This window comes from Polypterus senegalus, chromosome 2 (assembly GCF_016835505.1).
Source record: "Polypterus senegalus isolate Bchr_013 chromosome 2, ASM1683550v1, whole genome shotgun sequence".
Classification (NCBI taxonomy): Eukaryota; Metazoa; Chordata; class Cladistia; order Polypteriformes; family Polypteridae; genus Polypterus; species Polypterus senegalus.
In genome coordinates, this window is record NC_053155.1 from 117,878,005 (window position 1) to 117,893,178 (window position 15,174).

The 15,174-nt window shown below is 39.8% G+C and overlaps 1 protein-coding gene across 1 annotated transcript in view; it reads left to right on the forward strand.

Moving 5' to 3' along the window:
* ttc3 (tetratricopeptide repeat domain 3) overlaps nt 1–15,174 on the forward strand; it is a 219,742-nt gene that overhangs the window by 143,577 nt on the left and 60,991 nt on the right. The window contains exons 20-24 of the mRNA XM_039744454.1: nt 1,515–1,630; nt 2,006–2,132; nt 14,051–14,173; nt 14,756–14,857; nt 14,997–15,089. Coding sequence (XP_039600388.1) covers nt 1,515–1,630; nt 2,006–2,132; nt 14,051–14,173; nt 14,756–14,857; nt 14,997–15,089 — 561 coding nt within the window. The remainder of the gene's footprint in view (nt 1–1,514; nt 1,631–2,005; nt 2,133–14,050; nt 14,174–14,755; nt 14,858–14,996; nt 15,090–15,174) is intronic.

Here is a 15,174-nt window from a genome sequence, read left to right on the forward strand (position 1 = left end):
TGACACGACCACAAAGTCGATCATCGAACTGAGGCCTAGGATGTCCTGTTGCCAAGTGCACATATGAACACCCTTATGCTTGAACATGGTGTTCATTATGGACAATCTGTGACAAGCACAGAAGTCCAAAAACAAAACACCGCTTGGTTTCAGATTGGGGGGTCCATTCCTCACAATCACGCCCTTCCAGGTCTCACTGTCATTGCCAATGTGAGCATTGAAGTCTCCCAGCAGAACGAGGGAGTCCCCAGAAAGTACACCCTCTAGCACCCCCTCCAGAGACTCCAAAAAGGGTGGATACTCCTAACTGCTGTTCGGCGCATACGCACAAACAACAGTCAGGGCCCTTTGCCAACCAACTCACCCATCCCACCACCCAAATGTGGAGGGAGGCAACCCTCTTGTCCAACGGGGTAAACCCCAATGCACAGACTCCAAGTTGGGAGGCAATAAGTATGCCCACACCTGCTCGGCACCTCTCACCGGGGGCAACTCCAGAGTGGTAGAGAGTCCATCCCCTCTCAAGGAGATTGGTTCCAGAGTCCAAGCTGTGCGTCGAGGTGAGTCCGACTATTTCTAGCCGGAACCTCTCGACCTCGCACACTAGCTCAGGCTCCTTCCCCTTCAGAGAGATGACATTTCACGTCCCAAGAGCCAGTTTCTGTAGCCAAGGATCAGTCCGCCAAGGTCCCCGCCTTCGGTCACCACCCAACTAACACTGCACCTGACCTCCTTGGCCCCTCCCATAGGTGGTGAGCCCATGAGAAGTAGGACCCACGTTACCTCTTCGGGCTGTGCCTGGCCGAGCCCCATGGGTGCAGGCCTGGCCACGAGCTCCACCTCCAGGCCTGGCTGCAGAGGGGGGCCCCGGTGACCCACGTCCAGGCAAGGGAAAACGTTGTCTAGAGTTTTTGTTCATCATTGGAGGTTTGTTGAACTGCTCTTTGTCTCATCCCTCACCTAGGACCAGTTTGCCTTGGGTGGCCCTACCAGAGGCATAAAGCCCCAGACAACATAGCTCCTAGGATCATTGGGACACGCAAACCCCTCCACCACGATAAGGTGACGGTTCAAGGAGGGGTAATGTAATGTTAATGGAAGAAAAGTATTTATACCAAAGTAGGACACAGTAATCTTGTACATTAATTAGGATGCAAATGAATAAGTGCTTATAATAAGATTGTCCTAAAATCTAACCATACATTAAGCCTATCTCTTCAGAATCTCTGTTGCTCTATTTCTTCAGTCTTTAAGACTCTGGATAAACTAACCCTACCAACTCCAGGTGACACTTACCCATTCAGGTCCGGTTGAATTAATGTAGCATATACAGCTGTGGGATGTTGGAGGAGAGGAAGAGTACTGTAGGAAGAACAAGTAAGAAAATAAAGGGAATGTATTCTTAACCCACATTTTTTAGGATAAACAGTTCTCTGAAGGAAAATGAATTTTCTCTTCCTGGCATTTCTTTTAATGTAAAATTTTTTATTTATTTATTTATTTTTTTTTTGAAGGAACTGGCTGAGGCTGAAATTCAGTTTAACAAAATAAAGACTAAGTTTCCCAAAGAACGCCGTCTACAATGCATTGCCTACTATGGCATTGGTATGGTGTACTTCACACAGAACAGGTGTGTGTATGTTGTGCTTCTTTAATACTTTTTTCTTGCATAGGTTTAATGTGTTTATATTCATATACAGAATAATAATAATAACCAGTATACTATATTTTACTCGCAAATTATTGGATTGCAAAGAAACTAAGTGCCCAGAATTGCTTGCTACTTCTTGTTTCAATGTCTGTGTTTATTCTAATATTATATAGTGTTTCCACAAGCAAATAAACACTTTTCAGAAAACTAGCTCTGTAGATAATTGCCTTCAATGACCAAGTCTTCTTAAGAGTACTATACATTTACCAGCTTTCAATCATACTGATTGTCTTTGATCATGATACATTAAAGTTAACTTTTATTTTCTATATTCTCTTCCCATTTGCTGACTAGATTTTCTGATGCATTGGGTCAATTTCAGAAATCTCTGATAATGATAAATTTACAGATTGTTCCAGGAAAACTGACATGGCCCACAACAACAGTTGTTGTTGACGAAACTCAGAATGATTATTTAAAGGTAATGTTGTATGTTTATTTATTTTTATTTTATTTTGTTTTTGATCCCTAAACTATTATATACAATATTGGCAAATCTCTAGACCTGTGGTTCTCAAGTTCTGTCCAGGGCACCTCTTTGTTAAAAACATTTCATAATCAGCATATAATTTTTGCCTTTAATTGATGTCCTTTTTAATTGGCTGACCTTTTTAAATCTATTATTTTGCATTCAGTAAGTTGCAATAGTATGAGACTGACATTATCTATCTATCCATCCACCTACCTATGCTTCTGCAGTATCCTTGCATTATAGCTATGGATGCGCCAAAAAAAAGACAACCAAGTTGCTCCAATCATCCGTCCAACCGAAGTCTATGCCAAAAATGTGCATAAGCATTTTTGCTCATCTGCATTGTAATATAGATATTTAAATAATAGTGACTTAAATTATTGGTAAAAATGGTACAATTTCTTAAATCTATTGTATCTGTAAAAAAAAAACAGGCTCAAGTTGAATTTTACCTGCCTTTTCTGTGTATGTAAGCAACGTACTTTAACTTTTTTAAATCATACTTACCATAAGTGTTTTCCTATAAATATACTTGATGCATCACTTGGTTAAGCCAGTCACATTTTGACGTCATAAAGCACACACCTGGGGCCTCATGTATAACGGTGTTTGGGGAGGGTATGGGCTGGATGTGGAATTGGAAGAGGATTTTTTTTCTTACAATGTCAAAATCGAAGTGCGTTTGTCTGATCTGTCAATCTATCATTGCTAATCCAAAGAAGGAAAATGTGGAAAGGTACTTTTGAACTGTTGATAAAAACTACAAAACTGACTTCCTTCTGAAAAGCGATCTGAAAAAGAGAAAGGAGAAGGAACTAAAATCGCAGTTAATCAGACAGCTGTCATTTTTTACTGAATTCAAAAGCAAGGTACAACAACATATATTTTATGTACAAAGTATTCTCTCTCTCTCTCTCTCTCTCTATCTATATATATATATCTATATATATATATATATATATATATATATATATATATATATATATATATATATATATATATATATATATATATATATATATATCTAGATATATATATATCTATATCTAGAGATATATATATATATATATCTAGAGATATATATATATCTATCTATCTATATCTCTTTATATAAACTGCTCAAAAAAATTAAAGGAACACTTTGAAAACACATCAGATCTCAATGGGAAAAAGAAATCCTCCTGGATATCTATACTGATATAGACTGGGTAATGTGTTAGGAACGAAAGGATGCCACATTGTTTGATGGAAATGAAAATGATCAACTTACAGAGCCCTGAATTCAAAGACGCCCCAAAAATCAGAGTGAAAAATTATGTGGCAGGCTAGTCCATTTTGCCAAAATTTAATTGCAGCAACTCAAAATTATGCAGCACTTTGTATGGCCCCTGTGTTCTTGTATACATGCCTGACAACATCGGTGCATGCTTCTAATGAGATGACAGATGGTGTTGTGGGGATCTCCTCCCAGATGTGGACCAGGGCATCACTGAGCTCCTGGACAGTCTGAGGTGCAACCTGGTGGCATTGGATGGACCAAAACATAATGTCCCAGAGGTGTTCTATTGGATTTAGGTCAGGAAAGTGTGGTGGCCAGTCAGTGGTATCAATTCCTTCATCCTCCAGGAACTGCCTGCATAGTCTGACTACATGAGGCCAGGAATTGTCGTGCACCAGGAGCCACTGTACCAGCATAGGGTCTGACAATGGGTCCAAGGATTTCATCCTGATACCTAATGGCAGCCAAGGTGCCTTTGTCAAGCCTGTAGCGGTCTGTGTGACCCTCCATGGATATGCCTCCCCAGACAATCATTAACCCACCACCAAACTGCTCATGCTGAATGATGTTACAGGCAGCATAATGTTCTCCATGGCTTCTCCAGACCCTTTCACTTCTGTCACGTGCTCAGGGTGAACCTGCTCTCATCTGTAAAAAGCACAGGGCACCAGTGGTGCATTTTCCAATTCTGGTATTCTATGGCGAATGCCAATCGAGCTGCATGCTGCTGGGCAGTGAGCTCAGGGCCCATTAGAGGACATGGGGCCCTTGGGTCACCCTCATGACATCTTTCTGGTTGTTTGGTCAGAGACATTCACACCAGTGGCCTGCTGGAAGTCGTTTTGTAGGGCTCTGGCAGTGCTCATCCTGTTCCTTCTTGCCCACAGGAGCAGATACTGGTCCTGCTGATGGGTTATGGACCTTCTATGGCCCTCTCCAGCTCTCCTAGAGTAACTGCTTGTCTCCTAGAATCTCCTCCATGCCCTTGAGACTGTGCAGGGAGACACAGCAAACCTTCTGGCAATGACACGTATTGATGTGCCATCCTGGAGAAGTTGGACTACCTGTGCAACCTCTGTAGGGTCCAGGTATCGCCTCATGCTACCAGTAGTGACACTGACTGTAGCCAAATGCAAAACTAGTGAAGAACCAGTCAGAAAAGATGAGGAGGGAAAAATGTCAGTGGCCTCCACCTGTTAAACCATTCCTGTTTTGGGGGTCATCTCATTGTTGCCCCTCTAGTGCATCTGTTGTTAATTTCATTAACACCACAGCAGCTGAAACTGATTAACAACCCCCTGTGCTACTTAACTGACCAGATTAATATCCCATAAGTTTCATTGACTTTATGCTATACTCTGATTAAAAAGTGTTCCATTAATTCTTTTGAGCAGTATGTATATATATATATATATATGTTTAGAGAGATAGCTATAGATAGATAGAGATATTATATAGGATTTTTAATGTAGGTAGATCATTTCGACCTGGTCATTTTTAAAGTAACTCTCAAGCCGAAAAAGTGTGGGCACCCCTGGTTTAAACAGTAGTATAAACAGCAAAAGAAAGTTGATTGCGTGACACAGCGTGTCTGAGAAACTCGAAAGCTCAAGTTCACAAAGTCACACGGTGCCCGAAATAAAAAAAGAAGTTGTCAGATATCAAAGTCACTGTGAAAAGGTGAGTCGTTGCCCACTGTTTGAGTATCATATGAAAGCTTATTAGGGTACAGAACAAAAAAAAAAAGGCACACAGTAGGAAAAAAGCTCAACTTTAATCTCGAAACTTCCACTTTAATCACTTGGTTTATTTTGTCATTAAAGTAGAACATTATCCACTTCATTTTAAAATCGTTTAATTTACTAGTTTCTCATATCCCATAAAATAGCACGTTAAATGCTTTGTTTTGTATTTGATCTTCTATGTGCTCTCTATGTGTGAATCACTACATGCTTCCGGGCTTTCTCTTCCTCCGACAGGACACATAGTCCATTACATTCATGATATTACAGCTCTCTGAATAATTAAAATACTGAGATGTATATGTGATATCATTTTCATGATGATAGGAGTTAAAGCATGTTATTAAACATGGGAACATGGTGGCACAGTGATTGTTCATGTCTCATGCAAGATGTTTGCTGTGTCATGCGTGACTTTCGATGAAATAATTTATTGTAGCAGTTCTGTCTATTTCAAACATACTAACCCCTAATTCCTGTCCTTACTTTTCTTTCTCCAAATACCCAATCATCACACAATCAGCTCTGTAATAGACGCTAAGCCATCTGTAAGCTTAGAATGCCAATTCTTCAAAACTTTTAAGGAACATTGAAATATCTTTGTAGTATGTGTTTAATTATTTTATCCATCTATCCATCCAGTGTTGTGCCAACCCCAGCAAATATATAGCAGGAGGCAGGAACAATCCGTGAACAGAGCGCTCGAGCCGTGTCCTCACATGTTTAAGTATTAACAATGTAGATTATTTAAATTAAGTTAAAGTTTTATCTGTATAATAAACATATTTTGCTGCATTTCATCTTAAAAATGATATTGTCATTATATGTAAATACGCTCTTTATAAAGTGGCTCAGTTTGTGCAATATTATAACTGTATGGCAAGTTTACAGTGTGGTGCTTGTACTTATAAGTACAAACAGTTCTACAAGGAGCACTTGATGGACTGAATGAGTGCATTTATAGTTCTTGGGATAAAACTGTTTCTGAACTGTGATGTTCGTACAGGAAAGGCTCTGAAGCGTTTGCCATATGAGTGCAGTTCAATAGACAACATGGCTGAGGCAGCATGTGCTTGATGCTGTATACCGATAATTCTCTTTCTGATCAGCTGCTGTACATCTGTGATTCACACTCCGATACAGTGATATAAATACGCCGAGTGGTGCAGTGAGAGTAATATGGAAAAAGATGATCCGCTTTGGCAATCCCTAACGGGAGCAGCTGAAAGAAGAAAAAGAAAGTGCAGTGAGAGTAACAATGTTAAAGCAGCTATTGTATTTAGAATAGTTTGACCATTCTGTGGACCATTATATTGTTACAGGTTAATTACAATCAGATGCATTAAACTTATAAACAATATGCAGTTAATTTCAGTGTATTTATAAAACCACGTCAGGGATGTGGATCTGAAAAAGAAAGGTAAACCACACAGGAACAGTAGCACTGCTTTGACGCTGGGTGCCGCCAGTTTGCAAAACCGAGAGCAGAACTTGCGTACGCCAGGGTTGGAGCTACCGTAGAAATGTGCGTGGCTTCATGCCAAGTTTAGGTTTTTTACATCGCGATTTGAACGTAGAAACGTTCGTACAGTGCGTAAACACTTTTTATACATGAGCCCCCAGCTGTCTTCTTTATTTTTACTCAAAATAAGGAATGCAGCACTGCTCCTAGTTGCAAAACAAAATAATGTGGCACTGTGAATTAATTAATCATTACATTCAGGAAATATTACATTGCAAGGAAACTGCATGGTAAGGTTCTAGAAAAAGCAGCCCATATACCCACTTATATTTTTATTCTCAAAATGTAGTTTAAGAGGAAAAAATTTTTCCAATTGAACAAATTATAATATCCAGCTCTTTCAGCTCAAAGTTGGTGAACTTGAGAAGGAAGGGGCTAGTACACATTGAAGTAAAGAATTGGCAAATCTCACATAAGTGTCCTTTTGAACGATAGTATTCTCCTCCAAAATGGCATGGTAGAAGAGTCCCAATTCAAAGAGGTAGGAAAAGGTGGATCTTGGTTAGATGTAAGCATAAGGCAAATAATGCACTATGTCCAGGGGCAACAGTCCTTGGAGCAAGTTGTTATTGTCCATGTTGGAACAAATGACTTAAATAAAGGTGGGCTGGAATTTGTTATCCAAATTTAAAAAATTCTCAAGATGTGGTAGAAAAAAAACAAGGAGGTCTCGCATCTCTGAAGTTCAAGCTGTGGCATACATCAATCCAGGTAAAACCTAAAACTAAGGAGATTAGAAGGCTTAATGTGTGGTTCAAATCAACAGTACAGGACCATGGTTTTGGGATTTATTCTGAACAAATGTGACATGTTCTGTTTTTTTGACTAATAGTAATTGCTACCCTTTCATTAACAGTAATTAATACAAGAAAATCTTGTCTTTGCCTTAGTTATTCTGTTAGTCTGAATTGTTAAGATTTATTGAAATATGTGTGTGTATATTTGTTTTCTCTGAGATTACAGTAAATCAATAGCATTCTTTACTTTTTTACGTTTGAAAGATGAATCGCACTGTGCTAAATATTTTATGCCTTACTTGTCAGGTACTATAATTTTCAGTTCTTACTGCAAATGAGTGGATTTTTTTTATTTTGAAAAGTTTTTCTTTACACATCTGAAAGCTGGACCATTGACCAGCTCTGCGGCCAATTTTGTCACATTGGTCTGTTTGGTCTGTAAAGTAGGTGTGAATGGCTTGTTGATCCTGTGATCAGTACATACTTAGGGACACTTCCATTTTTGATCACATGAGCTTTTTTGGGGGAGGGGGTGTAAAAACAAGTTAACACTCATGAATTTTGAACAAATTAATGTGGATTGATTCAGTTAGTTAGTTAGATATTAAGCTTAATTGTTTACGTGCCAGGTTTGTATGGTGAAAATGTCTAGTACGCGGATTATTTTATGAGTTGAGAGCATAGGGCAGGATGTGTGGTTTTTTTTTTTGCCCCACACCACATGTTATTTCATGCACTTGGAAGAAAATAAAGATAAAGAAATACATTTTACCTTGCTGTAGTGGAAATGCAACCTTAGTACTATTTATTTAAATATATATATATATTTATATATAATTCAGTAAGAGCACGCAAGACAGAGAGCCACACCTGCCAACTCAGAGAGCCCCGCCTACCAACTCTAAGACCATGGATACCTTCCGTGTCCACCATCGCTCTCGAGGCTAAAGAGAAGGCTAAATCAAAAAGCAATAATTAGCAAACAAACAAAGATAACTGGCAGTAACAGTGCAAAATTCACATTTGGTATGCCAGTTTGAAAAGATAAGTTTTGAGGGTAGTTTTAAAATGTGTTATTGAATCGAGCTGATGTATATGAGAGGGATAGAGAATTCCCGAGTTGAGGAGCACTATTAGAGACGCTCGAGCTCCCATAGCATAGAGTTTGATGTGTGGTACAGCTGCAGATGAGAATCGGAGTTAGCGAGAGGAGTGTCAGTCTGTAGGAGATCAGTGAGGTTGTGGAGAGCTTTACATGTTAAGAATGGTATTTAGTATTGTATTCTGTAGTTAACAGGGAGCCAGTGACGTTGAGAGAGAATAGGTGTAGTATGTTCAGTGTATTTAGAACAGCAGGTTATTATCCTGACAGCAGAATTTTGAATAAATTGTAAGCGATGGATACGTTTTTTGTGGGATGACAGATAGAATAGCATTACAGTAATCTATACGTGAGGTGACTCGGGCATTAACCAATACTTTAGTAATGTGTTGCGTAAGAACAGGACGAAGTCTACAGATGTTTCGGAGTTGGAAGAAAGCAGTCCGAGAAATGTTATTTGTATGGGAGGAATTATTTAATAATGATAATAATAATAATAATAATAATTATAATTATTTAATAATTTCCATTATTAGTGTATAAATGGATATAAATAATTGCATGTAAACGATTCTCCAAAATCTGTTGTAAGTAAACAATACTGTTTAAAACATTGTTTTTTCATCCGAAAACCCGGTTTCCACGTCTACTTGCATTAGTTTAAATGGCACTTTTACCATTCGCAATAGTGCAGACGTGCTGACTTATCGTGTAGACTGGGCAACACCGTAAATGCGGCGTCTATATATGTCTGTTTTCCATAGCCTGCTACAGGAAGGTACTCTCTCGACCATTGGCATTTGGTGTTTTTGCAAATTTATTAAAAATAAAAAAAAAATTGAGAAAGCACATGTACATAAGTATTCACAGCCTTTGCCATGAAGCTCAAAATTGAGCTCAGGTTCATCCTGTGTCCCCTGATCATCCTTGAGATGTTTCTGCAGCTTAATTGGAGTCCACCTGTGGTAAATTTAGTTGCTTTGGCATGATGTGGCAAGGCACACACCTGCCTATATAAGGTCCCACAGTTGACAGTTCATGTCAGAGCACAAACCAAGCATGAAGTCAAAGGAATTGTCTGTAGACCTCCGGGACAGGATTGTCTAGAGGCACAAATCTGGGGAAGGTTACAGAAAAATTTCTGCTGCTTTGAAGGTGCCAATGAGCACAGTAGCCTCCATCATCAGTAAGTGGAAGAAGCTCTTTTGTGGGGAAAAAAATAAAATGTAGTATATAAATTATTAAACAATAAAACATTAACATGTAAGAAGTAAAGATACATTGAGCAGTACTGGAGTGCTTTTGGGTAAAGTACATTTTAAAGGCGCTATAATACAATGGGTAAGTAGCACTAACAGCAGCTTAAATGTATTTGGATCATCTCTCGGTAGCAGATCCCTTGTGAAAGGTGCTACACGACCTCTGTGGTATAGAAATTACATTTTCTATGCGATCTTGCAAATTTCTGACTGACAACCTTGCACTACGTGCTTGTGATTTAACTCTTTTAGGGCTAATTTGTTTTTTTGTTTATCTCCCATGGCTGAGTATTTTTCCAAAAACTAACATTTTTTAAAAAAGAACACAAAGCAATTGTTTAACATATCAAATCAACAAAAAATCTTTACTTTTGACAAATGTTACTGTCTTGCATGTTGTATGAGCCTGCATACTCTATGATTTCACATACATATCACATACATTTTACACAGCAAAGTCCTGCAAAGTCTGATCTCGCTCAAAGCAGCCAATTTCAGTCATTGCCACATTGCACTGCTTACAATACGTGTTGCTTTGGTGCCTACTTTTCAATTGTCTGTTGCTGCACTTTCTCACATATATTGTTACTATGTACTGTAGAGAGACAAGTCACCCTTTTGCCAATGTGCCATTCCACTGCCACCAAGTTTTCTGCCCGCATGAAAACCGTATTGTCACCTCTTTTCATCTTCTGAAACTTTATGAACTTTATGAATGGCATTATAGCCTGGCTCACCCCATGGGATTTGCTTCTGTTTATTACAGAAGTGAATAAAACTTTGCAGCAGCACATACCTATCACCATGCTGCATAACCTGTCCAAAGCCACCAGGGGACAAAGCACGTTTGGACCAATGCTCCCTGAAGTTATATCACCAGTTCTGTCCCATCTCTATTTGTAATACCACAGCACGCTTCATCTCGTCTTTTGTTGTGGGTTTACACTTTGAAAAACGAGAATGCGATGCAAACGCAGCCCGCGATTCAAAAAATTTCTCTGCCTACCTGTTTATCTCGTCTGACGGTAGCTGAAAAGCAGCATCAGGAGAGAGCAGCATGAAGTACAGCAGCTGGTGATCTGTCGTGTCCAACAGCAAGCCATGCCGTCTTGTGAAGTCCAGCAGCCAGATCGGCTCTCAACGGATCAATGTCTGTGTATTTATCCCACGCGAACCTTGCCATAGATGCATTGGCTGCGCGAAGCGCTCAACTGGCAGCAGATTCGCTGGCGCGGCATCGGCTGGTGTTTGATCAGCTGATGCCGGCTTCTCACTCTCTTGCTCGATCTCCTGATCACTGTCAATAAAATCCGATTCTGAAAAATCAGAGTCCGACTCTGCGATAATGCGCAAAACATTGTCTGCCGAGTGTTTTCCTTTCTGCACTCACTTCGCTCCCTTGTCACATGTCGATGCCATCTTGCCATTGTTTAAATTTCACAACTCATGCACACGCTAGGATTAGTTGCCGAGTCAACAAGTCTAGCATTCCTCCATACACAGAGGGAATGCCTGTGACGTGACTGTGAGATTTGTCGCCATTAACAGCTGATTATCGCCCTCTTATCCCTGGATGTCGACTTTAGTCGACATTCGCCCTCAACCCCTCCTGTCGACAAAAGTCGACATGCGCCCAAAAAGAGAAAAATTATTCTGTGAAATGTGGATGCTGACCTTCCATGCTTAACAAGCAGAAGGTCTAAACAATTCCCAAGTCCAAAATTTAACATGAAGAGGTCGGTACATCATCTTAGATGTAAACCCTCCATCTTCTTAAAAGAATTCATCCCAAAAGTAACCTTGAATGTTGCGGGGTTTTAGTGACCTGAACTCACCTTAAGGGACAGTAAGTAGTCGTGAAGCGCAGTTTACAAAGAGAGTTTTGCTTCGATGGCGCCGATCACACTCATTCACAATGATTTCCACTCTCCCAGGAGCCGACGGGGGCACTCGAAGTGTCACAAACAGTGCGAGAAGAGAGGACGCCGCCCGAAACTGCGAAGCTCTCGACCTGGCAGAGCAGCCCGACATTCCGTGTAAACAGGGCACTGCATATCAACATCTAAACATCATCCTGTGGTGTTATGGGTCCACAGCTCGCTGAGCAAAGGCCATTTTTTAAATAAATAATCACCGCTGTCACGGCAGCTTAGCGAGGGGGCGTTGGGCCATAGCAAGCCACGGGGCGATCTGCGGTGTGGGCATTTCTCACCGAGTGCACAGGTGAGGGACTGTCCACATCAATGATTGTTCCCATGGCTAATTTGCTGCAGCTGCTATGGCCCCTCGCTGTATAAAAGAAGCGCGAGTCGGTTGGGAAACAGATCAGAGAAAAGAGAAAAAAAAGAAGACGGAGGTTACAGGGAGCAAGAGAGGAAGCAGGTCAGTGCGAGAGAGAGACACACAGAGTGTGTGGTGAGCAAGCGAACGAGCGCTCGTGGGCAGCTGCGAGGAAGCTGGGTGTTAGGCCGACACCCAGGCGTTGGAGTTGGAAGGTGCTCCCGCTGAGCGAGCAGGTAGCGGGAGTTACCAGGGAAAGGTGACTGGCCGCAGAAGGCCGGAAAGGCAGAGGGAGTCGGGAGGCTTGGTCGGGAAGTATCCAGCGTGAGCGTCCTGGTTGTTGGATTAAACCAAGTCTCGAGGCTGGGATGAGTGCCAGACCGAAGCCAGGGATCGGGAGGTCTCCAGTCTTATGTGTATGAAAGGAAAAGGACAGCTGCAGAGAGAGTGGCTCCCCTGTTGTGAAGCCTGGACAGGGAGAAGCAGGGGAGTTGCCAGTTAAAAGAAGCACCAAGCTTGTTGTTTTTAAAGACTGCTTCCTAAGGAATGTTTTAACCTCTGATTTTAAAGGATTGCTTTTTCTATTGTTTTTAACCTCCACATTTCTTTTATTGGATTATTTATTTGAACTTTGAAAGCACTGCACTATTTATTTGAACACTGTTTTGTTGATTGTCTTTTAATAAAAGCACTTTGCACTTTTTAAACATCCCCTTGCTCAGTTGTTGCCTCCACTGTCTAGCTCACCTCGGTTATATCTATCGATGGTATTGGGTTTAAGGGCTCCCGAACAGCAATGGGAGCATGGAGTCGAACCCACATCGTCGCACATCCCTACAGTAAAGTATGGTGGAGGGAACATCATAATTTGGGACTGCTTTGCTGCATCAGGGCCTGGACAGCTTGCCATCATTGAGGTGAAAAAGAATTCACAAGTTTATCAAGAAATTCTCCAGGATAATGTGAGGGTGTCTGTCCGTCAACTTAAGCTCAGAAGAGGCTGGGTGATGCAACAGGACAATGACCCCAAACATCGCAGCAAATCCATAGCACAATGGCTTCAGAAGAACAAACTCTGCCTTTTGGAGTGGCCCAGTCAGAGACCAGATCTCAGTCCTATTGAGATGCTGTAGAATGATTTGAAGAGAGCCATACACAGAAGACAACCAAAGAATATGGAAGAGTTAAGGCAGTTCTGAAGGGATGAATGGGCTCAAATTCCCCCCGCACGATGTGCAGGTCTGATTTGCAGTTACAGGAAACGCCTGGTTGAGGTCATTGCTGCCAAAGGAGGGTCAACTAGTTATTAAATCCCAAGGTTCATTTAGTTTTTCTACTCCAACTGTGAATGTTGAATGCGTTTGTAAAATAAAGACATAAAAGAGTAGAATTTGTGTCATTGGCTTAAGCTCATTATGTATATCAGTACCTGTGACTTAGATGAAGATCAGATCACATTTTATGACCAATTCATGCAGTAAACCAGATAATTCCAAAGGGTTCACGTACTTTTAGGTTTGACTGTATGTATGTATGTGTGTGCGTGTGTGTATATGTATGTATGTATGTATGTGTGTATGTCTGTCTTTCTGTTAAACTAAAATTCATCAGCAAATGTAATAATTGTTCCCATTGCTATTATGTTATGACTTCATTGGTTAGAATTTTTTTTTTGTTTCTTCCTAGTCCTGATGGCTTTTATTGAAATGATGATAAATTTATTGGTGTTTTCTCCTGCCTCCTATTTAGATTTTCTTTACACTGTACATACTGTTGGTATCTCTATAACTGCACAAATGTTTGTGCTAAATAAATATTTTATTCTCTTTTATGGATGTTATTTCAGTGCATTCTTTTAAAGCACATTCATTTTACTTCTTTGTTAAGAATTCAATTTTCTAAATTGTTCTAACATTTTCTTGCGTTAAAATCATTGATCTCCACAGAGTGCTTTGGAAAAGAGCATGGAGATGTGCAAGTTTCCTCCAAAGCCTGATGCTGTGTGCCGTTTTCAACAATGCCTTGGAAATTCTAAAATCCAAATTTATTTTACAGATCCTGATTTTAAGGTGAGGTTTTGGAATGATTATTTTACTAAACAGCATTTAGTTAATGACATATCTTAAAATATGTTTTAGTCAGAAGAGAAGTTTACATTGCTTTGATGCTACTTATAGAGATCTGCAGATAGTGCCTTTTGCATGTTTACAAGCTTTAGCTTTACTAATGGGAGCTTCCTTTGGGGACTAAAAGATGTTACCAATTTCCAAAAATTTGTTCTTCGATTGTTTGGCAACTTTAAAATAATCCAGTGTTATCAACTTTATTTGGGTGTGCAACAGTACTTTCTGAGTTGCTAGTATCTTTAGAAGGTTTCCTTAATTGCACATTCACTTTTCATGAAGGAGTTCAAGATTATAATCCAGTAAATGGCAAAGTGAAGCATGAATGTGGAGAACTTTTAAGGGGCCTTCCCAAACAAACCATAGCATACTGGGATTTAAATATTTTTAATTTCTATACAATCATGAGGCACTTGTGGTTTCTTGTTAAGTTGTGTCACCTCAGTTTGTTGATTATAAATATATTGAATTAGCTTAGAACATCCATTTAATTTCTTACTTTAAAATGAATTACTTATGCATTCACAGGGTTTCATCCGTATCATATGTAGCCAGAAATGCTGTATTGAGTATCATATAAGCTGTTGGAAAAAAATGAAATCTGTGATGTGTGCTGATAAAAATGACAAGGTGAGGTCATAACTGAATGGTTAATATTTCATGCTCAACATTTACTAGGGCAGTCTTCATACTTTTAACTAATTGAAAGCCACTATCCCATCTTTTTTATTAAAGTGAATATTTAAAATTTGTTTTAATTTCCTTACAGGATTTTCTTTACAGCACATGCTTGACTGCTGATTGTATGGGTAGAATTTCTAGGCTTGTAATTTTTGGATCAACAGGCCTTATTAAATGTGAGGTAATTTTACATTTTCTTTCCCCACCTAATATATGCCCTGACCTTTTTAAAATCCCTAATGTGATGGTTCTAAAACTTGGAAGAA